The 24,384-nt window shown below is 37.9% G+C and overlaps 1 protein-coding gene across 1 annotated transcript in view; it reads right to left on the reverse strand.

Annotated features, from left to right (window-relative positions):
- Nucleotides 1-24,384, reverse strand: part of Apt1 (Acyl-protein thioesterase 1) — a 112,376-nt gene that overhangs the window by 19,489 nt on the left and 68,503 nt on the right. Inside the window, exons 4-5 of the mRNA XM_090373241.1 lie at nt 15,814-15,932; nt 9,469-9,644 (exon numbers count right to left, since the gene is read on the reverse strand). Coding sequence (XP_090229367.1) covers nt 9,469-9,644; nt 15,814-15,932 — 295 coding nt within the window. The remainder of the gene's footprint in view (nt 1-9,468; nt 9,645-15,813; nt 15,933-24,384) is intronic.

Consider the following 24,384-nt stretch of genomic DNA (forward strand, 5'->3'; position numbering starts at 1 on the left):
TAAATAATTTTCAAAGAAGTATTTATTTATTTATCAATTCCTCGTAAGATCATATAGCCTAACTTTTGCAAGGAATACAAAGAAATAAATACTTGGAGCAAGCAAAAGTCATGGGACATTCTGATTGTGGAATACTGTGACCAAAATATGCAATTGTTTTGGCTTATAATGGTGATTGGCAGTTAGTCTGGAATTTATTTCAAATGTGAATATTAAATGCTGAGCAAGGGGAAAGAGCTGCCAAATTTCAGAATGAATAATACAGGTGACCCCCGCTTAACGCTGATAATTCATTCCGTAAAAACAGAGCGCTAAGTGAATCCGCGCTAAGCGAGCGCCGCTTTCCCATAAGGTAACATATGTATTTGTGAGTTGCGGTCGATGCCATAGGATATTTCCTAATCAATAATAAACGGTAGTGAAAAGATGCACAAATGTCGGTCAAAATATTTGATATTCAAATATTTGTACATATAAAATATTCTGAATTACATACGTATATAATTATGTGGTAACTACTTATGTATCAAAATTAAACTTAAAATTCCAATTAAAATCATGAATTTAATTGATCTAAATTGATTTAATTTGATGAATTTAATCATGAAAAAATGTGTCGATTTTGGGTTGAACTTTGGCCCTCTTCCAAATAAACTAAAAGGGGTATTAATTTTAAATCCCCCGCAGCGTTACCACCCAACAATAAAGTCAACCGATCCTTCACCGCTTTGAAACCTGGCATGTTTTTTTCTTCTTTCAATATGAAACTTCCTTTAGGCATTCGTTTCCATAAAAGACCTGCTTCATCTACGTTAAAAACTTGTTGAGAAGTATAACACATAATACCTCTCTTCAATAATTTTAACAAGTTCTTTTTTGAAAGTTTCGGCTCCTTGATCTCCACTTGCGGCTTCTCCCTGGATTTAAAATCTATTCAACCAGCCTTTACCAGTTTTAAATGGATCCACATTTTTTTTTTTAGGTGAGTTTTCTTCAGATAATCATATTGGCTAATCTCTCTCTCTCTCACTCTTTTTATAATATTTAACTTAACTTAATTCTGCATTGGAATATTATCTTCAATAAAATCAGTTAAAGTCCTTCCATTTCAATCCTAATAGCTGGCCTAGCCCTAGTTGCTTGGGGTGGAACAGCTATCTTTCCCGCTGCTAAAATTAATTCTTTATTTTTTTATAATTGTTCTTACAGTTAAACCTGCAAGTCCTAAATTTTTCAAGTCGGCGTGGGAAACATTTTAATGCTGTTTTTCTATTCATTTTCAAGCTATCGACTCCATCAAATGAAACGATTTCGTTAAATATTCCAAAAATGCAATCTGTAAAAGAGCGTTACAGTGATCTGTGACAGCGTTATAGTCAGATACGGGTTATAATATAAGAACAGCATTATAGCAAATCAGCGTAAAGTGAACCGCGTTATAACGGGGGCCTGCTGTAGTTTGATGCCATGTGGGGAAACATCTGTTCATGCTCCTGATTAGGAAGAAATTCCTGGGCCAGCAACTGTAAATGTGCTAAAGAAATCTAAGTGCAGATGTGACATTTAGCCCAAGAAATGACTAGGTAGTAATGATAAGCAAAACAAGTCAACTGGCTGATTCAACTCATCCAAATCATTACAGAAAATTGACTCAAGTCGAGCCACTTCAAATAAGTCATCGTTCAGCACAGTAGCAGTGAGTGAGGAATTTAATTGAATCACTGATATGAGTCATTAAATGTCCAAGAGATTCAATACCCAACCTGTCCAAGGGAAATGACAAGTAACTTCATGGGCTGTTCTTAGAGCCTTGCGCTCAGAGTAGGCATACTATCTGTTGTGATCTTAGGAATCCAGTTTGGTATTCATTATCCATTATCTTTTCTCTCTCATCCTGCCTCCCCTTCTCCACTGATCATTTTTTTTATTCAAATCAAGAAATATGATGGCTTTGTCAGCATATAAACTCAATTGCACATTTATTTTATTAGTTTTTTTTTTTTATTTATTTTTTTTTTCACACTTGTACAATACAGAAAAAAATCCCAATGCTTTGTATTTTATTTCTTCACACATTACATTGTTACACAATTAATGCATGGTAAAATAACAAATAGCAATAAGATAAAATTACACCAACTATGAACACATCATAAAAATGATGTGCTCATTTGGGACCAGAGGTTCTCAAACCTTTATCTCGAGTCCTTTCAGCAAAAGCTTATTATTTCAGTACTTACCTGAGAGGTGAGCACTGAAATAATAAGCTTTTGCTGGAAATTTGATGAGCAAATTAATAGTACTTCAAGCCTTAGCAATATAATTATATAAATTGAGGCTTTAAAATTTTTCATAAATTTCATGTGTTCCCCCCCCCCCAAATTTTAGAACTAGTGCAAATAAACAGATTTGACCTAAAATTTAGCTATGAATATATATACACATACTTTTATATACAAAGGGTACTAGGAAAGTTTTGCAATATGACGCAACAATGAATCACAGGAAGCTGCTTGTTGCTGCATGTTGAGACATGTTCATACGTGCATAGTAGCCGCCGCGCCAAGTCGATGGGCTCAGTTATTCATTAGTAGTGAGAGTGTAAAGTGCTTGCGATGGCATCGTGGTCACGAAATGAGATAAGGACAGTTTTTGCGGTATAATTTCGTGCGTGGTTTAACCATAGACCAGTGCTTAGAAGAAATGACTCTTGCACTAGATGATGATTGTCCACATTGTACAACGATATTCAGGTGGTATAGAGAATTCCAAAGGGGAAATTTCACTCTGGAGGATTCTGAGAGGCCGGGAAGGCCACGAACGTCAGTTACGGAGGAAAACGTTACTGCTGTGAGGAAAATGCTTGACGAAAACAGGCGAGTGACCTACCAACAGATAGAGGAAACTTTGGGCCTAAATGCACCAGCAATTCGTTCGATTCTGCAAGATCATTTGCACGTGAAGAAACTTTGTTCTCTCTGGGTGCCGCATCAACTGACTGAAGAGCAGATGACACGACGTGTGACTTGGTGCCGGGAGATGTTAAAAAAGTTTGATGAGGGACAATCTCTGTATGTGAACAACATCGTGACAGGTGACGAGACTTGGCTGTACTATTACGATCTCCCGACCAAGGCTCAAAACAAAGTTTGGGTCTTTGATGATGACGACACACCCGTAATTGTCAGAAAATCCCGATCTGTAAAGAAGAAAATGATAGCTGTATTTTTCAAATCGAGTGGAATTGTGGAACGTGTCGTTTTGGACACGCAGAAGACAGTCACAGCTAAGTGGTATACTGAACAATGCCTGCCTAAAGTCATTGGATCTATGAAGAACCTGCGGCCAAAGTCAAGAATGGACACCTGGTACCTCCATCACGAAAATGCTCCAGCTCACCGCGCCAAAGCCTGCACCGAATATTTGACCACGACAGGACTGAAACTTCTCGAGCATCCTCCCAACAGTCCAGACCTTGCTCCCTGCGACTTTGCACTGTTCCCGCATGTGAAAATGAAGCTAAAAGGGAGGCGGTTTTCCAGTGATGAGGACCTTCTATGGGCTTGGGACAACGAGTGTGCTTTACTCCCTAGTGAAACTTGGCAGAACTGGTTTAAAGATTGGTTTCGGAGGATGGAGAGGTGTATTGAATGTAGAGGAAATTACTTTGAAAAAATTAAATAAACAAAGCTGTATTGCAAAACTTTCCTAGTACCCTTTGTATTAATTATATACTCAGTACATTTAATTTCAAAGAAATAAAAAATATGAATAACAGAAATAAATAAAACCACTTCATATGTGGATTAGTGGGATGGTTTGTAAACATTTAGTTACAAAAGTGCTTCAAGAAAACAAGTGCCTTCCCCACCCAAAAAAATCAAGTGTGCCTGGGGGGGGGGGGCACACTTTGGAAACCTCTGACATGCACTGTAAATACAGTACAATATGAGATAAATTACCAAAAAAATTAAGATAATTTTTCAAAAAAGATTTACACATCACTTTTATATTTGAATTTATTTAAGATCACTGGTATGTTTATACATAGGCAAGCACCTGTGGTAGAGAGTATTTGGAGGCAAATCCCATGGTGCTTTGAGGGCCCCAACTGTACATGAGAAATTAATTAAGAAAAATCATTTTAGACATTCTGTCACTTGTCAACCTGCTATGCTTTTCAGTGATTGTCTGTACCTCTTCTGAGAAAATTCTCTCACTTGGAACTGAAGTTGCAACTGTGCAAAATTTACTTTAACCTAATTCAAAATGCCTGGGATATATTTTGTTTTCTTTCCACCAATGTAATATATATGTGTGTGTTGACAAAAGGAGCTGATACAGTTCTACTTGTTTTGTAATTTTTTTTTTGGCTAATGCTGCATAAGCTCATAACACTTGCTTTCTTGCATCACATGCTACTACCACTATTACTACTTCAGCAATGCTGGATAATCTATAATTTTCTATTTTAATGAAGTGTGCTACTCAGCATGTGTATTATTATTGTTGTTGACTGTATATATGTATGTATGATTCACATGTAGAGTAATTGTAATAAAAATATTAAATGATTATATTTAGCAATTTAGAAAAATCACCTGAGAGGGCATAAATTCAAATTGAGGAAAGACAGATGTAGGATAGACGTGCGGAAATTTGCCTTTAGCCAGCGGGTGGTTGGTTGGTGGAACAGACTTCCATCCCTTGTGGTGGAGGTTGATAGCCTAAATAAGTTTAAGGCTCAGCTGGACAGGTATTTTGAACGAACAGAGGGGTGAAGTGGAAGTGGGTTTTTTTTTTTTTGGCTGATGCTGCATAAGCTTGCTTTCTGGCATCAAATGCCTCTACTAATGCTAATGCTAATTTCAGATTACAAAGTTCACAACAAAAGAATTTAACTCTTTCAATTTGTAGTTTATCTCAACTGATGGTTGAGGTTGCCAGCTTGGGTCAATTCAAAGGTCAGTTAGACAGACACCTACACGAAAAAGTCAAATAGGCAATTTATTTTATTTTTTTTGGCTGGTTAGCAAAAGCCTAAGGCTTCTTTGCACCACATAGCTATACAGTAGAGCGTCAGTAATCTGGAATAACTGGTGTCAGACCTCTATCGGATATCCAAATTTTCAGGATAATTGAACTGGATAATTGAATTTCAGATAATTTTTACGGTAAGATTAAATAAATAATCTACTTATTTAATTAAATAAATTCAATTATACTTAGATATAAATTAAATAATTAAGATTAATTAAATAAAAAAATTATAAACTAATCTTGGAAAACAGAAACATCCATCCAGGCATTTTTATGATTTTTATACAAATCAGGAAAATTAGAAAGATTTTTAAATGCTTTCAGTTTGTTCGACTTACCGATAACAAGCACGGAGACAATCTGTGCATCCCAGTGACATTCACACATAGCAATTGTAACTCACTATTTTCTCATCTTAAAACTTGGTGTAGGCATTTATTTTTTTTACTGGCTAGGTTTTTTCTCGGAAATATTTTCCATAATAAGCCCATCTCATCAACATTATAAATGTTTTCTTTCCCATAATTTGCTTAACTGAGGCAGACTTGCTTTTAAAGGACACTGCTGCTGATTCGTCTGCAAAAAGTTTCTCGCCTTGGTCTAGTTCACATATACCTTGTCTCAGTTTAAAAGTTTTCAGCCAACCTGTGCTTGTCTTGTTGCACAGATTAGAGCAGTGTAGCATTGGAGGAAAATTGCTGCTATGGATTAAGGGGTGGTCGAGTGGGAGAAGACAGAGAGTGGTAATCAATGGTCACTGCTCTTCGTGGACTAATGTTATTAGTGGAGTCCACCAGGGTTCAGTGTTGGGTCCATTGTTGTTTTCCGTATTTATTAATGATATTGATGATGGAATATCAGGCTTAATGTCTAAGTTTGTAGACGACACAAAGGTTGGCAGGGTTGTTAATGACACTAATGAAAGTAAGCTACTGCAACAGGATCTAGAAAAGTTGAGCAGGTGGGCTGAGAGGTGGCAACTGAAGCTTAACATTGACAAATGTAAATTACTGGATATGGGTAGCAGTAACCCCAGAGTAACATATCAACTGTGTGGTACTACACTCAAGGTGGTAGAGAATGAAAAGGACCTGGGGGTAATTGTGCAGTCAGATATGAAGTTTTCTGAGCAGTGCAAGAGTAGCTTGTGGTGTCTGGTCAATGATATACAGGAATTTTTATAGCAGGGAAAAGGATGTGATAATTCCCTTGTATAAGGCAATGGGCAGGCTACACCTTGAGTACTGTATACAGGTCTGGAGGCCACATTATGCAGAGCTGCAGGAAAGAGTACAGAGAAGAGTAACAAGATTAGTGAATGGAACAGAGGGTTGCTCTTACGAAGAAAGAGCTTAAATTTTGCAAATTACAGCGTCTTGAGACTAGGCACCTGCAAGGTGATCTGATCGAGATGTATAAGGCCTTGAATGGTTTGAGCAGGCTCCAACCATTCAAGGATCATAGTTAGTTAGTTATTTTGGTTTTCAGGAGCATTAGCAACTAAGGCCATATTGCTCTGGGATATGCGGTGGTCATTCCGTGACCTTTCCGCATCCTCCATATTTGGTGGTGACGGGCTCGAACCCCGGTCTAATCAAGAAGCGCGTGCTATGCACTGCTGCTCCTTCCCACCTGGCTATGGAGGCGCCTCAAGGATCATATGCTGATATGATTCTTCCTCTTGCTCAGATTAATCGCCTGAGGGGAGATAAATTCAAATCGAGGAAAGACAGTTGGAGAATAGATGTGCAGAAATTTGCCTTCAGCCAGCAGGAGGTTGACTGTTTCCATCTGTCATTGTGGAAGTTGACAGCTTAAATAAATTCAAGGCCGAACTAGACAAACATTTGGAACGATTGGATGGGTAAAATGGGAAGGGTTCTATTTTTTTTTATTTTTGCTGATGCTGTATAAGCTTGCTTTCTTGCATCATGTGCCTCTGCTAATTCCTTAAAATCCTCATTACCTCTTAATTTTCGATTAAAATGCAATGCTTTTTCACACAACATTAGGCCAGACACTTCTTCATCTAAACTTCGTTTCTGAAGAAAACAAAACAAAAAAAAAAATAAAGTGCACTCTCTAAAGTGGCATATTCAGGTTTCGACATCATCTTTTTCCTGCTAGTCCTCCTTCACTATCCATAATCGACAAATTCTGTTATAGCATTGGAATTTTTCTTGGAATTAAATCACACAGTTTCGGGCCAAAATTATTCTTACTGAATCTGGAGCTAAACTAATCTGAAAATCCGAAATTCATTCATGGTTTCCAAGAAAACCCAGTAATATCTGTGATATTTTTCTAAAGCACATTTCTGAAGGTTATTGATTAGACCGGGGTTCGAGCCAGTCACCACCAAATACGGAGGATGCGGAAAGGTCAGGGGATGACCACCGCATATCCCCGGAGCAATATGGCCTTAGTTGCTAATGCTCCTAAAAACCAAATAACAAACAAACATGATATAACTAACTTTTATGGATGACTGCATAATCTCCTTAAGAACAGAATTTGAAATTACAAAATATCTAACTATAAATTCAGAAAAGCACTAGTTAATTACCTTCATATATACACTAAGTTGGCTTTGCATTAGCAACCTACTTAATACCTTGTGGGACCACCTTTTGTCCATAATACAGCTAGTATACACGTTGGCATGGATTTCACTCCACAAGGTGTTGCAGGGTGCCCAAACGATAGTGCTGCCTATGTGTTATCCAATATGCCCAGTAAAGGCCACACATTATCAGGCTAGTCATAGCAGTGAATGTCCTTTTCTAGTAGATCCTGAAGTTTCTCAACTTGTTGAGATCAGCCGAGTTGGGCAACCATGAGAGGACAGAGAATTCACTGTCATTTCCAGAAATTGGTTATACGTGACCTGGCAATCTGCCAGGCCATGTGTCATGGCATATTGTCTTGTTATTAGATGCTTGAGTTGTCTGGATACACTGACATTTTGAGGGTGTACTTGGTTGGCGATGACAGAAAGGTAAACATTCCCACTGAGTCACTGATTAATGGTGATTAGAAGACCCATCACATGGCATGCCATGAAAATAATTCCCAAACCATAACACCACCACTTCCAGCCTGCCAAACTCAAACAGCGCATTCAGATGCAGTGGCTTCATGTTGCTTTCTCTAAATGAGGATATGCCCATCCTAATTTAGAGAAAGCGATGAAATATGCCCATCCTAATTTAGAGAAAGTGATGAAATATGCCCATCCTCATTTAGAGACACAGATGGAAATGGGATTCATTACACCAGGCAACAGATTTCCACATGTCAGTAGTCCAGTTTTTGTTTTTATGTGCCCATTCAAGGTACAGTTTCTTGTGTTGGCTATGACTATTGTGTTGGCATAGCCTATATGAGCTAATGTCCGGCACATAGTCCATGTGGATATTGTTATATTCTTGCTATTCCTAATTTGTACTGGGCTGCTGTGCTGCATCTCTCTCTCTCTCCTGTATCACAAGACAATGCAAATGACATTCACTATGGGTGTCAACCACACATGGCTATCCCATGTGTAACTTTTAGCTGGTTGTTCAACTGCTGTTGAGCCAGTCATGGTAGACTTGTGTTACAGAATGGGAGTGCTTAACCACATTGTCTGTTGTTGAGATACTAGCACCTGCAAATCTTGCTCCCACAAATCATTCCATGTTCAAAGTTTGGAAAAATCTCAACACTGACCCAATCTTTTACTTGCAGACACTCAAAAACTGATCACTATGTGTGTGAACTATAATCTTATATCAGCCATTACCAACTTTGAGCCTTCACCAGCATCAGAGACCAGTCCATTCCTACGTGGGGGAATGGAAAGTTGCTATGCAAAGTCAACTCAGTGCATATCTCTAAACTAAAGTATATTAACCTTTTCATATTTTCTGGCGTATGAGTAATTTAGTTGTAGAGTAAGACATTTATTTCAATTGTAATCAACCCACTGCAGGATGGAAGCCTCCTCAACAATTCATGCTGAGGGAAATGGACCATAATCTGCCACGCTGGTCCAGTGCAGTTTGGCAGATCGACCATATTTAGCAGTCAGAGGCTTGAACCCTGGTCTACTCAAAGAGCGTGTGCTACTGCACTCCCGCTCCTAACTACTCGGCTACAACTACTTATACTTCAAAACTATTTATTTTAACACTCTGGGCTATTAGGATTACTGAGGACAGAGTCTTATTTCTTAGCAAATTTCTTACCTAATTTCACCTCCTGTTAGAAATAAATAGAATAATGCCATTCAACTTCCTGTGACTATATCATACTATATATAACACAAAATGAATGTGGTTTGTGTGTATGTCCTGCTAAAGAAAACTTTTATTTTTGTATTTTAAACATTATATATGTATAATTCAATGAATAGTAAAAATCAGAACAACTGGATTATTCACTAACATCAGGAAACTGTTTGTAGAGTGGTAACCAACAGCTAAGAGCTACTACGCCAGCCAGAGGTTTTGTGTACCGCAAAGCTGAGTAAAGAGCTAGGGCGCCACCTTGGGAAAATCCTCCCAACATAATCCTTTCAGATGGAATTCCATTCTTTTCCTCTTCTGCTATAAGTTGATGCACTGAGGAAAAACACAAAAAAAAAAAAAAAAAAAGAAGATTATATTATGCAATCACTTAAAAGAGGATTCAACATGATAATCTGTATCAATATTATGGTGTGAAGTCTCACTGTGTACTATAGGCTAGGCTTAAATATTCACTGCAGCACACTATATTAGCTTTTGAAACCTTGAAACCAAAGTTATACTCATTATTACTATAACGTTCAACATATAAACTATATACACTGTCCCGTCAAAATATTATGACCACTTATCTAATAATGGGTATGTCCTCCTCTTGCTGCCAAAACCACTGCCACACAGAAAGACGGACTCTATAAGGCCTCTGAATGTTGCAGAAGGTATATTGTACCGTGTTAACATGATTGCATTCTGTAGACTTGAGACTGCCCATGCTGGAGGATCCAAATGCCAGGTCTGTTGATCCATGTAACCTCAGACATGTTCTATAGAATTCATAACCAACTGGCAAATTCGGTGGCCAAGGTAACATCCCTGGAAGTCACTTTCATGTTCAGGGGAGCACATGAACAATACAGGCAACATGGCAGGGTGCATTACCTTGCTAGAATACACCTGTGCCATCTGATAAAATAGTCACCACAAAAGGGTGATCAGCCACAACGGATAGGTAGTTTTCTGCATTCAAAAGTACAGTTTAGGGGTATAAGGGCTTCAAGAGATTCCCAGGAAAACATCCCACAAACTAAAACACTCGGAAACCCCCGGTGCAGTCACACAACTAACACAACAAACCAAAACACTGCTGCCACCTGTCTGTTCCTGATGGATCAGGAGATCACAGTGATCCTTCTCCACAGTTTGTTGCTGCGCCTCCATCTACCATCCATATGGCACAGCAGGAAACATGATTCATTGGAAATGCAGCCCACAAGAATCATAGTTTCCATAATACTGCAACCTTTCAACCAGTACCTGACAATCTTCCCTTTTTTTGAAGTATGTCAGATCGTGTCACTTGCCCATTTCAATCAAGTACTCTTTGATTGAAATGGGCATTTGTGCACATGGACCATGTGCACAAATCTGCAGTATCACACTTACTGGTTCTCACTGTGTTCTTACCACAAATTATGTGCCCTTTCTCCTCAAGTAGGTAATTATACAGTTGTATTTTAACCTCTGAATTTTTTCACAGTCAGCCTCAACAACCTGCAGAGGAACTTGTTCCAGTAATCAATGATTTGCTGACTAAAAGAAAACTTCCAGAAAAGAAAACTCTCTCTGTTAACTTCTGTTTAGATCTTTCCTGTTAAGTTCATACAGCTTATTACAATATTAAATAGACCATGGAAAATATAGCAGAACAAAATTTTATTTACTCAGAAAAAAATCTCTTTATTTTTCTCTTCAAATGCCAATCATCATCAGCCATTTTCAGTCCACTGCAGGATGAAGGCCTCTCTAGAAACTTTCCAGTTCCTTCTGTTTTGTGCAATGGCCATCCATTTGCTACCCACAAACTCATGAATTTCATCTGTCCATCACCATTGTTGTCTTCCAGGGTTTCTCTTAGCTCCTCTTGGGTATCATTCTGTTATTTTCTTATTCCATTTGTCATCATGTCTTCGAGCTATGTATCCTGCCCAAGACCATTTCAGTTCTTTAGTTTTGATAAGAATGTCCTTTACTTGAGTTTGCTGCCTAATCCATGTGTTTCTCTTCTTATCTAACAGTCTGATTCCCAATATAATTTGTTCCCTTCTTTGCTGTGTAGTTCTCAGCTTCTCTTCCATTCTTTTGGTGAGTGCCCAAGTTTCACTTCCATAATTCATGGTGGGGAGTATACATTGGTTCATTATTTTACGTTTCAGACAAATTGTGATATTGCTCCTCAGTATGTGATTATATTTCCTGAATGCTATCCATCCAAAATTTATTCTTCTCTTGACTTCCAGCCATTATCATTATTACAGCTAATGACTTGTCCCAGATAAGTACACTCTACTTTTCAATTACTGCTCCTTCAATCATTATATCCCTTTCTGTGGCATACTTGTTCATTATTACAGACTGACCTCAATTAACGCGATTAATTCGTCCAGCGAATGCATCACGCAAACGAGTTAATCGAATATAATAATCAACAGGAAAAATTATAATTAGTCCTTGACCCTCAGGAATGTCCATAAAGAATTTTTAAAAATACCTTTTAAATAACTTTTTAACTGTATACCATGTAAAAGATAATGAAAATAATTATGGAATTAAATGTTTATTGCATAAAACAGCGGTTCCCAAACTGTGCGCCGCATAAAATTTAAAATTTTCGAGGGAAACACAGCAATACTCGACATCTGTCGGACACCGTGCGAACTACTAGCTCAAGGTAGTTCACAGTTTCAACATTTCTTATTTGGACCTAACTACCCTTATAAACAGAACTGTTAGGTGTTTCTTTTGGTGTAGGTGCACCGTGAAAAAATTATTGAGACACTAAGGGTGCCGTGAACTGAGAAAGTTTGGGAACCTCTGACATAAAATACACAATGAAGAAACAATTTGTTATGGAAATATTTGAACAGAGTCGTTTGAACAGTGTTGACTTCCTCTTTTCATCAATCAATTTCCAATAGCCGACAACAATCTTCTCTGGGCCCTGACTAAATAAATGTCGCTGAGAACCTCAAACCTTTTGTTTGAAGTTCTCTGCGATATGAAAGATTTCATCTAGTCTTTTTACCGTTATCTCCTTCGCGGTAACATTGGAGCAGTGTGGCATTGGAGGAAAATTGCTGCTATGGATAAAGGGGTGGTTGAGGGGGAGAAGACAGAGAGTGGTAATCAATGGACATTGCTCATCGTGGACTAATGTTATTAGTGGAGTCCCTCAGGGTTCCGTGTTGGGTTCATTATTGTTTTCTGTGTTTATAAATAATATTGATGATGGTATATCAAGCTTAATGTCCAAGTTTGCAGATGATACAAAGGTTATCAGGGTTGTTAAGGACACTACTGACACGCGCCTCTGTAGCCAGGTGGGAAGGAGCAGCAGTGCGTAGCACACTCTTCTTAACGGGCTCGAACCCCGGTCTAACCAGAACGGGGTTCGAGCCCGTCACCACCAAATACGGAGGATGCGGAAAAGTCAGGGAATAACCACCACATATTCCCGGAGCAATATGGCCTTAGTTGCTAATGCTCCTAAAAACCAAATAACAACAAACTACTGACGCTATGCTGCAGCAACAGGATCTGGAAAGGTTGAGCAGATGGGCTGAGAGGTGGCAAATGAAGTTTAATATTGACAAATGTAAAGTACTACATATGGGAAACAGCAACCCCAGAGCAACGTATCAACTCTGTGATACTACATTGACAGTGGTAGAGAATGAAAAGGACCTGGGGGTAATTGTGCAGGCAGATATGAAGTTCTCTGAGCACTGCAGACGGGCTGCAAGAGTAGCTCATGGTGTCTTGTCAATGATATACAGGAATTTTTCAAGCAGGCAAAAGGAGGTGATTATTCCCTTGTATAAGGCAATGGTCAGGCCACACCTTGAGTATACTGGTCTGGAGGCCTCATTTCAAGAAGGATGTAGAGCTGCTGGAACGAGTACAGAGAAGGGCAACAAGATTAGTGAATGGAACAAAGGGTTGCTCTTGCAAAGAAAGGCTTAAGTTTTGCAAATTACAGTGTGTGGAGACTAGGCACCGGCGAGGTGATCTGATAGAGGTGTATAAAGCCTTGAATGGATTGAGCATACTCAATGCTGATGGGATTCTTCCTCTTGCTCAGAATAATCACCTGAGAGGGCATAAGACAGATGTAGAATAGATGTGCAGAAATTTGCCTTTAGTCAGCGGGTAGTTGGTTGGTGGAACAGACTTCCATCTCTTGTTGTGGAAGTTGATAGCCTAAATAAATTTAAGGCTCAGCTGGACAGGTATTTTGAACGAACGGAGGGGGGTGAAGTGGAAGGTTTTTTTTTGGCTGATGCTGCATAAGCTTGCTTTCTTGCATCATATGCTTCTACTAATGCTAATATATATATATATATATATATATAGTAATAATATAAAATAAAAATATATAAAAATAAAATAAAAATATAGATGGAGAAGTTATTAAACACAAAATGCCGAGCCTAGTTGAAGAAAAAAGAGAAAAAGAATGTTAAGATCCTATAAAAAAAAAAAACCTTCCACTTCACCCCCCTCCGTTCTTTTTCTCTTTTTTCTTCAACTAGGCTCGGCATTTTGTGTTTAATAACTTCTCCATCTATATTTTTATTTTATTTTTATATATTTTTATTTTATATTATTTATATACATGTATCCTGTTTTGCTGCTTTGCGCATTCAGGTACACGTACTGTTTTTCCTTATTTTTCCTGTTTTTCCACATCTTTGTTTTCATATTTCATATATATATATAGTATATATATATGTATATACAGTGGATTCTGGTTATTTGGGCCACCGGTTAATCTGGGCAAATCTTAAAAAACAGAACCCAATCAAGAAAATAGCCAGGGTTTACTTCTCTTGATTGGGACAACATGCCGTTTGATTGGGGCAGGAGACCGCAGCACTGGAGATAACCCTACGATTGTCTTTGAACGTACCGGGTGGTTTAGTCGGATTTCTGGAGGTCACAACCATAAAACAATAAAAACAATTAGCAGTCACCTGTTTATTGGGATTTTCTGTTAGTGCAATCCATCATAAATGGATAGTAAACTCGATCTTATTGAATTTGCGATAATACCGACAGCTGGAATTCTGTGGGTTATTATGGTGAAATGTGCTTACACCTTCATGGAATCTTCAATCATATAAAAAAATTAATTTTCAGAATCTTCTCTTCATTCCTATTTTAAAGCTTCGTAACTCGCTACTCCGTTCTCACTTGCACATATCGTGTTACTTGCAATTTGTGTATGCTGTGTTCTTTGTTATTGATTGTTTATCTTTTTACTGTTTTAAATTTTAACCCCCACACACAAATGTCAACTAGTTAGCATGTACATATTACAGTACGTATTAATTATTCTGATTATTATGTATATTCTTCCGATTTTTACGTATCGTTTAATTTTTTAATTGGTAAGGTAATAAAGGATAAATTTGTGCTTAATATATCTTTACTTTTATAGGCTGTGGATAATATAACTCCTATTTTCGCTAATTAGAATCGCTGTTTAATAAAATCAAAATTCAATTCACAAACTTGATCACAATGACCTGCACTTACTACACATCGTATAGTGAACGGTACTTTACTATGGTGAGTCCATTGTGACTTGATTTGATTGTACAGTGAACCAATTGTAAAGCGGGGGTTCATTGTATCGTGCAACTTCGGATAATTGGGTCAGCCGCTTAATCGGGCCAAAATGTACTAGTCCGGATGTGTCCCAAATAACCGGAATCAACTGTATATGTATACATACTATATGTGTGTGTGTGTGTGTGTGTGTGTGTGTGTGTGTGTGTGTGTGTGTGTGTGTGTGTGTGTGTGTGAGAATAATGACAGTCAGTTTTAGAGTGGCATGTCACTTCATTCTGTTTACTTATAAATACAAAATTAATACAAATCAGTAATTAATGCAAAATAAATATAAAAATATAAAATATATTTACTTTTATATTTTCTGTGTTACTATGGTAATGGTATGGCTCAAAAGCACTTCACAGCCACTGCTGCCACTGATTAGAACATGGCATTCATAGTAGCTTACCTCCAAACTAACATAATTTTTCAAATATTCTTGAATACAGAATACTTTATATTTAAAATGTAGAATTCTAAATATAGAATTATACAATTATAATTTTTTACATGTGCATATTATTTAATGTGAAAAATAATGTAAATGTATAAAATATTTTTTCACATCAAGACCATATAATTTTGGGGATATAGCTTATGTTGACACAATATGATCTAAGTTGCTGAACATATCATGCATCTAAAACCCTACAACAACAACAACTTATATTCAGGCAAAGACAGTATATCATTCTTATGATATCTAGTTGGATATGGATTTTTATTTCCACTGCATATGGAAGCAAGCAACACTACTCAAATTTTATTATTACTCACTTCCAAATTATTCAATCATTATTCAATTTCAAGTTACCATCATTATTCAATGATGGTAACTTGAAATTGATAGTTGTCACAAATAAAGATGCACCTGATTCTGTAGCTTTCCGAATTCCATCTTCATCCTCCGGACCATTTGCATCTAATGTCTTCAAATCAAACCACGAAGGCATCCTGAAGCCTGCATTTAATGTAACAGGCATTGTTGGACTATGAATAAAATAGCAAATTATATTAGTAATACAATTAATATAAATAAAATATATAAAAATTAGAATTTCAATAAAAACATAAACCAAAAATATTCTTTACAAAAGGTATACAGAAGTTAACAGAATTTTTAACTGAATCATAGCTGTTTAGCTGGAAAACTGCTGAAAAAAAAAAAAAAAAAAATATATATATATATATATATATATATATATAACAGATACGATTAAAACTTATAATGCAAAAAAAAAAAAAATCATAATGTAGGACTGTTTGTCACTTTTTTCTTTTTTTTTTGTCAATACTGCTCTAAGAGGAACGATTGAAAATAGGATGGTTGAGGAACAGTATGGCTTTAGGCATGGCAGATCGACGGTGGATCTAATTTTCTGAATCAGGCAACTGATGGAAAATTGTTATGAACACAATAAAGAATTATGGATAGAATTTTTGGACATAAAGAAAGCGTTTGGTGCCGTAAAGAGAGAGAAAGTGTGGGAGGTTTTGAGAAACTTGGGGATAGAGGAACATCTTGTAGAGAGAATTGAGAATATGTACACCAATACAGTGAGCAAAGTAAGGACAGTGATGGGGTTGACATAAGCTTCAAAATAACATCAGGTTTGAGGTAAGAAGGCATCCTGTTGCCACTACTTTCATAGTTGTCACGAATGATGTGCAATGTAGAGTAGTGGAACAACTTGGATAGGACCAGATGAAAGTCATGCTCTTCGCAGATGACCTCTGCATATGAGGAGAGAGCAGGGAACAAGTGCAATGGCAAGTTGATATATGGGCTAGTATGGCCAATGAATTTGGACTGATTTTCAGTCAGGAGAAGAGTGAAGTAATGGTTCTAAAGAGGAGTGTCGAGCCTGACGATACATTACAATGGTAGGGAAAGAGCTGAAAATGGTTCACAATTTCAAGTATCTAGGAAGCATCATTATTACAAAGACTGGAGTGACAGATGAAGAAATAAGTAGAAGGATACAAGCGGGCAGGAATTTCTATAGGCAGACAAGAGATCTGATCTGGAATAGGAACAGAAACATACCACTAAAGTGTAAGAAGGCTATATATCAGGCCTATTACATACCAATTCTGACATGAAAAAAGCTGTGAAGTAGGGTTAAATTTGAAAGTGTCTGCAATTCTGCCCAGACACGATAGGAGGGAGTATATGATGAGAGCCTTGTCGATCAATTCGGCCCTGGAAAGATTGTGCAAGGCTCAAGGGGTAGAATTTTTTTCAGCCTGGAATGTACTTGTTAACAGGAGAGATTGCTTCTACAGGGATGGGATACACTTAAATAGAAAGGGTGCAAGAATATTTGCTGATGCTATCGAGGCAGTGTTAGGTGGGTCGGAAAACTGCTAGCTTGGGGGGAGACAAAGACTAATGGATTAACAGTAGCCACTGGCAGAGGTGAAAGAGATTCTTGCACTGCTTCTATTGGAATGAGCAGAGGCCTGAAAAACAAGATGCAGGATATTTCAGAGACTGCTGGAAGTCATTGTGATACAAGTAAACACATGGGTTGTGTTAGGGTAGCTAAGAATAGAAACAAGTGCAGGTATACTTGCGTGTACACCAATGCTAGGAGTTTAGTAAATAAATTTGATGAATTTGAGGTATTGCTCAAAACATCAAAGGCAGATATTGTTGGGATATCAGAGACGTGGTGTCACACAGATATAAGGAATGCAGAACTGGAATTTGGGGAGTACAATGTGTATAGAAAGGATAGACAGGACAGGAGGGGAGGAGGGGTTATGCTATTAGTTAAAAAACACATAAAATCCAAGGAAGTGAAGCCAGTCGACATTGATGGACAGGGCAGTGTCGAGTCAGTTTGGTGTGACATAAGCATAGGTAAATCAAAATTGAGAGTAGGAGTGTGCTATAGGCCTAATGACTCTGATGAGTATAATAAGATACTGTACAGGGAAATAGAATGGGCCAGTAAATCAGAGAGTCTTATAATGGGGGATTTTAATTTCCCAGATATTGACTGGAATTTGTGGGTTGGTCACTCACACACTAGCAGGGCTTTTGTGGATTTATTGGATGATTGTTTTCTACACCAGCATGTTCGGGAGGCAACTAGAGGGAGTAATACTCTTGATCTGATTATCAGTAGTGATTCTTCATGCATTAGGAATCTGCAGATAAAGGAACCACTGGGTGGCAGTGATCACAGTGTGCTGAAGTGGGATTTACTCAAGGAGGTAACTACCATCGGAGGCAAAGGGAAGGGTTTTTGCTTTCGTAAAGGCGACTATGATCGTCTGAGACAGTATTTAAATTCTATACAGTGGGACCAACTGATGATGTTACCAACAGCAAATTCAAAATGGGAATCATTCAAGGAACTAATCTTGGAAGCTACCAGGCTTTACATACCAACCAAGAAATATTGTTCAAGGTTCAGGCATAAATGGTTGTCAGATGAACTAATGAGACATATGGAAGAGAAGAAAAATGCATGGGATACATACAAATTAATGGGTGACATGGAAGCCTATGATAGATATAAGTTGGTCTGTAACCAAGTCACAAAGGAGATTAGGCAGGCAAAGGCAGATTATGAGAAATCCTTGGCAAAGGACGCAAGAAAAACAGAAAAGAGTTCTTTACCTATTTAAACTCAAGACGGAAAGGGATGAATCAGATTGGTCCACTGGATGTTGATGGTTCAACAGTTGAGGATCCTGCTCAGGTGGCTAACAATCTAAACGAGTATTTTGCATCTACATTCACACATGAGGAGTTATTCAGGAAGGGGAATGTCGTAGGTGAAGTAAACATTGGCAGTGGGCTAGATTATTTTCTAATAACTGAGGGGAAAGTGGAGGAGAAATTGCTGAGGATAAACATAAAAAAGGCACCAGGGGTGGATGGGATCTATCCAGTTATATTAAAGGAGGCAGCAAAGGAAGTAAGCAAACCCCTAGCCATAATTATGAGAGCTTCTTTGGACTCAGGGGAGGTACCCATGGACTGGAGATGTGCAAATGTAACCCCAATTCACAAAGGAGGATCAAAGGCTGACACAAGTAATTACAGACCTGTTAGTTTAACTTCGGTTCCAGGAAAATTAATGGAGGCACTGGTTAAAGAAGCACTGCAGGATCATCTGGACAAGAATTCAGTTATAGCTCAGACACAGCATGGTTTTGTTAAGGGCAGGTCTTGTCTGACCAATTTGATTGGATACTATGATGTAGTCACAAAAGAACTGGATGCAGGGAATAACTTTGATATTATATATTTGGATCTTAGAAAGGCTTTTGATACTGTTGCGCATGGAAGACTGCTGCACAAATTGGAGAAGTGTGGCATTGGAGGCAAATTGCTGCTATGGATAAAGGGATGGTTGAGTGGCAGAAGACAGAGAGTGGTAATCAATGGACACTGCTCAACGTGGACTAATGTTATTAGTGGAGTTCCTCAGGGTTCAGTGTTGGGTCCATTGTTGTTTTCTGTATTTATAAATGATATTGATGATGGTGTATCAGGCTTAATGTCCAAGTTTGCAGATGATACCAAGGTTGGCAGGGTTGTTAAGGACACTACTGATACTCATCATCATCATCATCATCAGCCATTTTCAATCCACTGCAGGATGAAGGCCTCTCCAGCAACTTTCCAGTTCCTTCTGTTTTGAGCACTGGCCATCCATTTACTACCCAAAAACTCATGAATTTCATCTATCCATCTCCGCCTTTGTCTTCCAGGTTTTCTTCTAGCTCCTCTTGGGTACCATTCTGTTATTTTCTTAGTCCATCTGTCATCATGTCTTCGAGCTATGTGTCCTGCCCAAGACCATTTTAGTTCTTTAGTTTTGATAAGAATGTCCTTTACTTGAGTTTGCTGCCTAATCCATGTGTTTCTCTTCTTATCTAACAGTCTGATTCCCAATATAATTCGTTCCATTCTTCGCTGTGTAGTTCTCAGCTTCTCTTCCATTCTTTTGGTGAGTGCCCAAGTTTCACTTCCATAAGTCATGGTGGGGAGTATACATTGGTTCATTATTTTACGTTTCAGACAAACTGGGATATTGCTCTTCAGTATGTGACTATATTTCCTGAATGCTATCCATCCAAAATTTATTCTTCTCTTGACTTCCAGCCATTTATCATTATTACAGCTAATAACTTGTCCCAGATAAGTATATGACTCCACCTTTTCAATTGCTGCTCCTTCAATCAGTATTTCCCTTTCCGTGGCATACTTGTTCATCATTACTTTTGTTTTAGCCATATTCATCTTTAGTCCAAAATCCTTACTAACTGTGCATAACTGATTAAGATTTTCCTCTAATTCTTTGGGATCGTGGCTTATAACCACAATGTCATCTGCAAATCGTAAATGGTTTAGGTACTCTCCGTTCACATTGACTCCTTTCTGCGACCAGTCTAATCTTCTGAAAGCTTCCTCAAGGGCAGCAGTAAACAGCTTCGGAGATATTGTGTCTCCTTGTCGAACTCCTTTCTCGATTTTAAATTTGCTACTGTCTTTGTCTAGTCTAATAAAGGAGGTAGCACTCTCATATATTTTCTTCAAAATCATAATATATGGGGTATCTATGCCTTGTCTTTCCAGTGCCCGAAACATTGCCTTATGCTGTATGGAGTCAAATGCCTTTTCATAATCCACAAATGCCAGGCATAATGGTGTTTTATATTCATTTGCTTTCTCCATTAGCTGTGATATTACATGAAGGTGATCCATAGTTGAGAATCCTGTCCTAAAACCAGCTTGCTCTTTCGGTTGATTCTGATCAAGTATTCTTTCTAATCTGTTAGTAATGACCCTTGTGAACAACTTGTAGATGTGGGATAACAAGCTAATTGGTCTATAATTTCCAATTTCTGATTTATCTCCTTTCTTATGCAGCAAAACTATGATTGCATTATTCCACTGCTTAGGCGTCACACCTTTTCTAATGCACTTTGTGAAGAGCCTTGCCAGTTTTTGTGTTATGTCTCTTCCTCCCAATTTTAACAACTCTACAGTAACTTCATCTTCCCCTGGGACTTTCCGATTCTTCATTTTCTTCAATGCATGTTCTACCTCATCAGGAAGGATATCTGGTATGTCGTATGTGTTGCTACTTTGCAATCCATCTTCCCCACTGCTGGTATCATTCCCTCGCTCCTTGTATAATTCTCTATAGTAGTCTTCTGTTATTTGAATTATGCCTTCTCTGCTGTTTATAAGTACACCATCGCTATTCTTCAGTTTCAGTATCATTTGTCTTTCTGTATTACTGCTCATGGCTGCTGATTTAAATCCTTTGTTTTCCCTTAATGCTTGTTCTACTTTTCTTGTGTTAAATCTTCTTATGTCCTCTCTGAGTCTCTTTCTAATGGCTTTGCATAACTCAGTATACTCAATTTTCTCCCTGTCTGTGTTTTTCTTGCTCTTCATTTGTCGTCTTCGGTTCATCATGACAAGTGTTTCTTGACTAATTTTTTCTTCTTTGGAATTCTGTTTCCCTATAGGTTTCTTGGGCTTTATCACTTTCAGAAAGTTGTAATATTCCTCGTCGATATCTTGGTCCTGAGCAGTCTGCAGAAGCTCAAACTTGTTTTTAAGTTCCAGTACATACTGCTTTTTCTCCTCCTCTGTTATCTCAAAGACCTTTGTATTATTTACTCGAGTCAGTTTTTTCCTTTCCTTTCCTACATCTATATCAAGTGTACATCTTACCATTCTGTGATCACTTCCAACATTTACCTTATTCAGGACAGTAACATCATTCACAATATATCTTCTGTTAGTGAGGATGAAGTCGATTTCATTAGTTGTTAATCCATTTGGACTCTTCCATGTCCACTTTCTGTTCACCCTTTTCTTGAAAAAAGTGTTCATTACTGACAGTCCTTGAGATTCTGCAAATTCCACAAGTCTTTCACCTCTTTCATTTCTTTCACCAATTCCAAAATTTCCTATAGTTCCTCTTTCTGCGCTGTTTTGCCTTTTTCCAACCTTAGCATTGAAGTCCCCCATAATAATAGTGTAGTGGGTTTTCTGCTCATCTAGAAGACTCTCAATTTCGGTGTACATTTCTTCAACCTCTTCATCATCATGGCTCGATGTTGGTGCATAAATCATTATAATCTTTAGCTTGTACCTCTTAGAAATCTTGAGTATTAGCCTTGCTACTGATACTATGCTGCTGCAACAGGATCTGGAAAGGTTGAGCAGATGGGCTGAGAGGTGGCAAATGAAGTTTAACATTGACAAATGTAAAGTACTACATATGGGAAACAGTAACCCCAGATCAACGTCTCAACTCTGTGGTACTACGCTGGCAGTGGTAGAGAATGAAAAGGACCTGGGGGTAATTGTGCAGGCAGATATGAAGTTCTCTGAGCAGTGCAGACGAGCTGCAAGAGTAGCTCATGGTGTCTTGTCAATGATATACAGGAATTTTTCTAGCAGGGATAAGGATGTGATTATTCCCTTGTATAAGGCATTGGTCAGGCCACACCTTGAGTACTGTATACAGGTCTGGAGGCCTCATTTCAAGAAGGATGTAGAGCTGCTCGAACGAGTACAGAGAAGGGCAACAAGATTAGTGAATGGAACAAAGGGTTGCTCTTACGAAGAAAGGCTTAAGTTTTGCAAATTACAGAGCCTGGAAACTAGGCATCGGCGAGGTGATCTGATAGAGGTGTATAAGGCTTTGAATGGCTTGAGCATGCTCAATGCCGATGGGATTCTTCCTCTTGCTCAGAATAATCACCTGAGAGGGCATAAATTCAAATTGAGGAAGGACGGATGTCGGATAGATGTGCGGAAATTTGCCTTTAGCCAGCGGGCAGTTGGTTTGTGGAATAGACTCCCATCGCTTGTTGTTGAAGTTGATAGCCTAAATAAATTTAAGGCTCAGCTGGACAGGTATTTCGAACGAACAGAGGGGTGAAATGGGAGTAGTGTTTTTTTTTTTTTTTTTTTTTGTTTTTTTTTGGCTGATGCTGAATAAGCTTGCTTTCTTGCATCATATGCCTCTACTAATGCTAATGCTAATATGCATCTTAAACTAGGACTATGAGAAAAAAGGATGAAAGCAGAATTCAGAGGACAGAAATGAGATCTGTGAGGAGAATAGCCAGAAAGACAAGATGCGACAAAAATCAGGAATGATGTGATTAAGGAGAGAATTCAGGTTGAAAAACTCAAGAATAGGATTGAAATGTCCCATTTGAAATTGTTTGGACATGTCAAGAGGATGATCGAGAGGTGTTTGCCAAGAAGAATGTTTGATTTATAATTAAGGGACAAAAGACCAAGAATGAGGTGGCAGGACATGATAAAGACTGCTGTCATTAAGAGAGGAGGAAACTGGAGTGAAATCAACGACGGAGTGAAGTACATGGACTGGGCATGGTGGCAAGGCTTCATTCATCGACCCGTGGAGTACTGGAACGATGACAGATGGTGAAGATGACTGCTCTATGTACTGCAAAAATAGACCTACACAAGTAGATCATAAATTCTAACATTCTGCCATGGAGTTAGTTATTAGACTGCAAGCAAAATTTCAATCATAAATCCACTACAGTAAACCCTCAAATATTCTCAGATTTAATATTTGTGGTTTTAATTATTTGTGAACAGTTTCTCAGAAAGCCTGTTTTACATTTCCAGCACATATATTCTGTCTCTATGCTGATCCAAGTAATGGATCAGGGTCTCAATCATAATATTTAAGTTGTATTGCACATTTGTGAAACCTCTATGTCAGTCTGCAATTGCTGGAAAAAGTTTATTATTATTATTAACTCAATTTATTACAGTATGCTTCACCCTGAACAGTTTTCAGCCTATATACATTTGTGTGTTATAACCAAGACAATAAACATACAAATTGTACATGAAATATGCATACATAAAATAATACAATGAATAACAGCTAATATGAGTAAATAAAGCACATATATATATACATATTCTATATAATATTGGTGTAAATACACCATAGAAAACTCTTAAACGAAAAAACTGTTTGTAGTTTGAAGGGGTATCATTTTATCTGTATCTCATATTGTGCTCGTCCTTCACAACGAGTTGCCATGTATTGCACTACCTCAAATAAGTAATGCTTCACTAAAAGAGAAGACTATTGTTACTTATTCTCAGTGGACACTACCACCCAGGTGCACCATTTCAGAGCTTATTAGCTCTTCATTGGTGGGTGGACAGGCACCCTGGTATTGCAGACATGACAATCCAGTTGTGAAGATAATCACACAATATGAGAGATGCCAGAAGGTGTGTACATGATAATGTTAAAATAAAGATTGATGCAATAAAGCATCATGTGTTTAAGAGTGTAAATATTCTATATAATATTGGTGTAAATACACCATAGAAAATTCTTAAATGAAAAAACTACGTTTGTAGTTTGAAGGGGCATCATTTTACCTGTATCTCCTA

This window comes from Mastigoproctus giganteus, chromosome 5 (genome assembly GCF_048544385.1).
Source record: "Mastigoproctus giganteus isolate SK-2022 chromosome 5, ASM4854438v1, whole genome shotgun sequence".
NCBI classification, from domain to species: Eukaryota; Metazoa; Arthropoda; class Arachnida; order Uropygi; family Thelyphonidae; genus Mastigoproctus; species Mastigoproctus giganteus.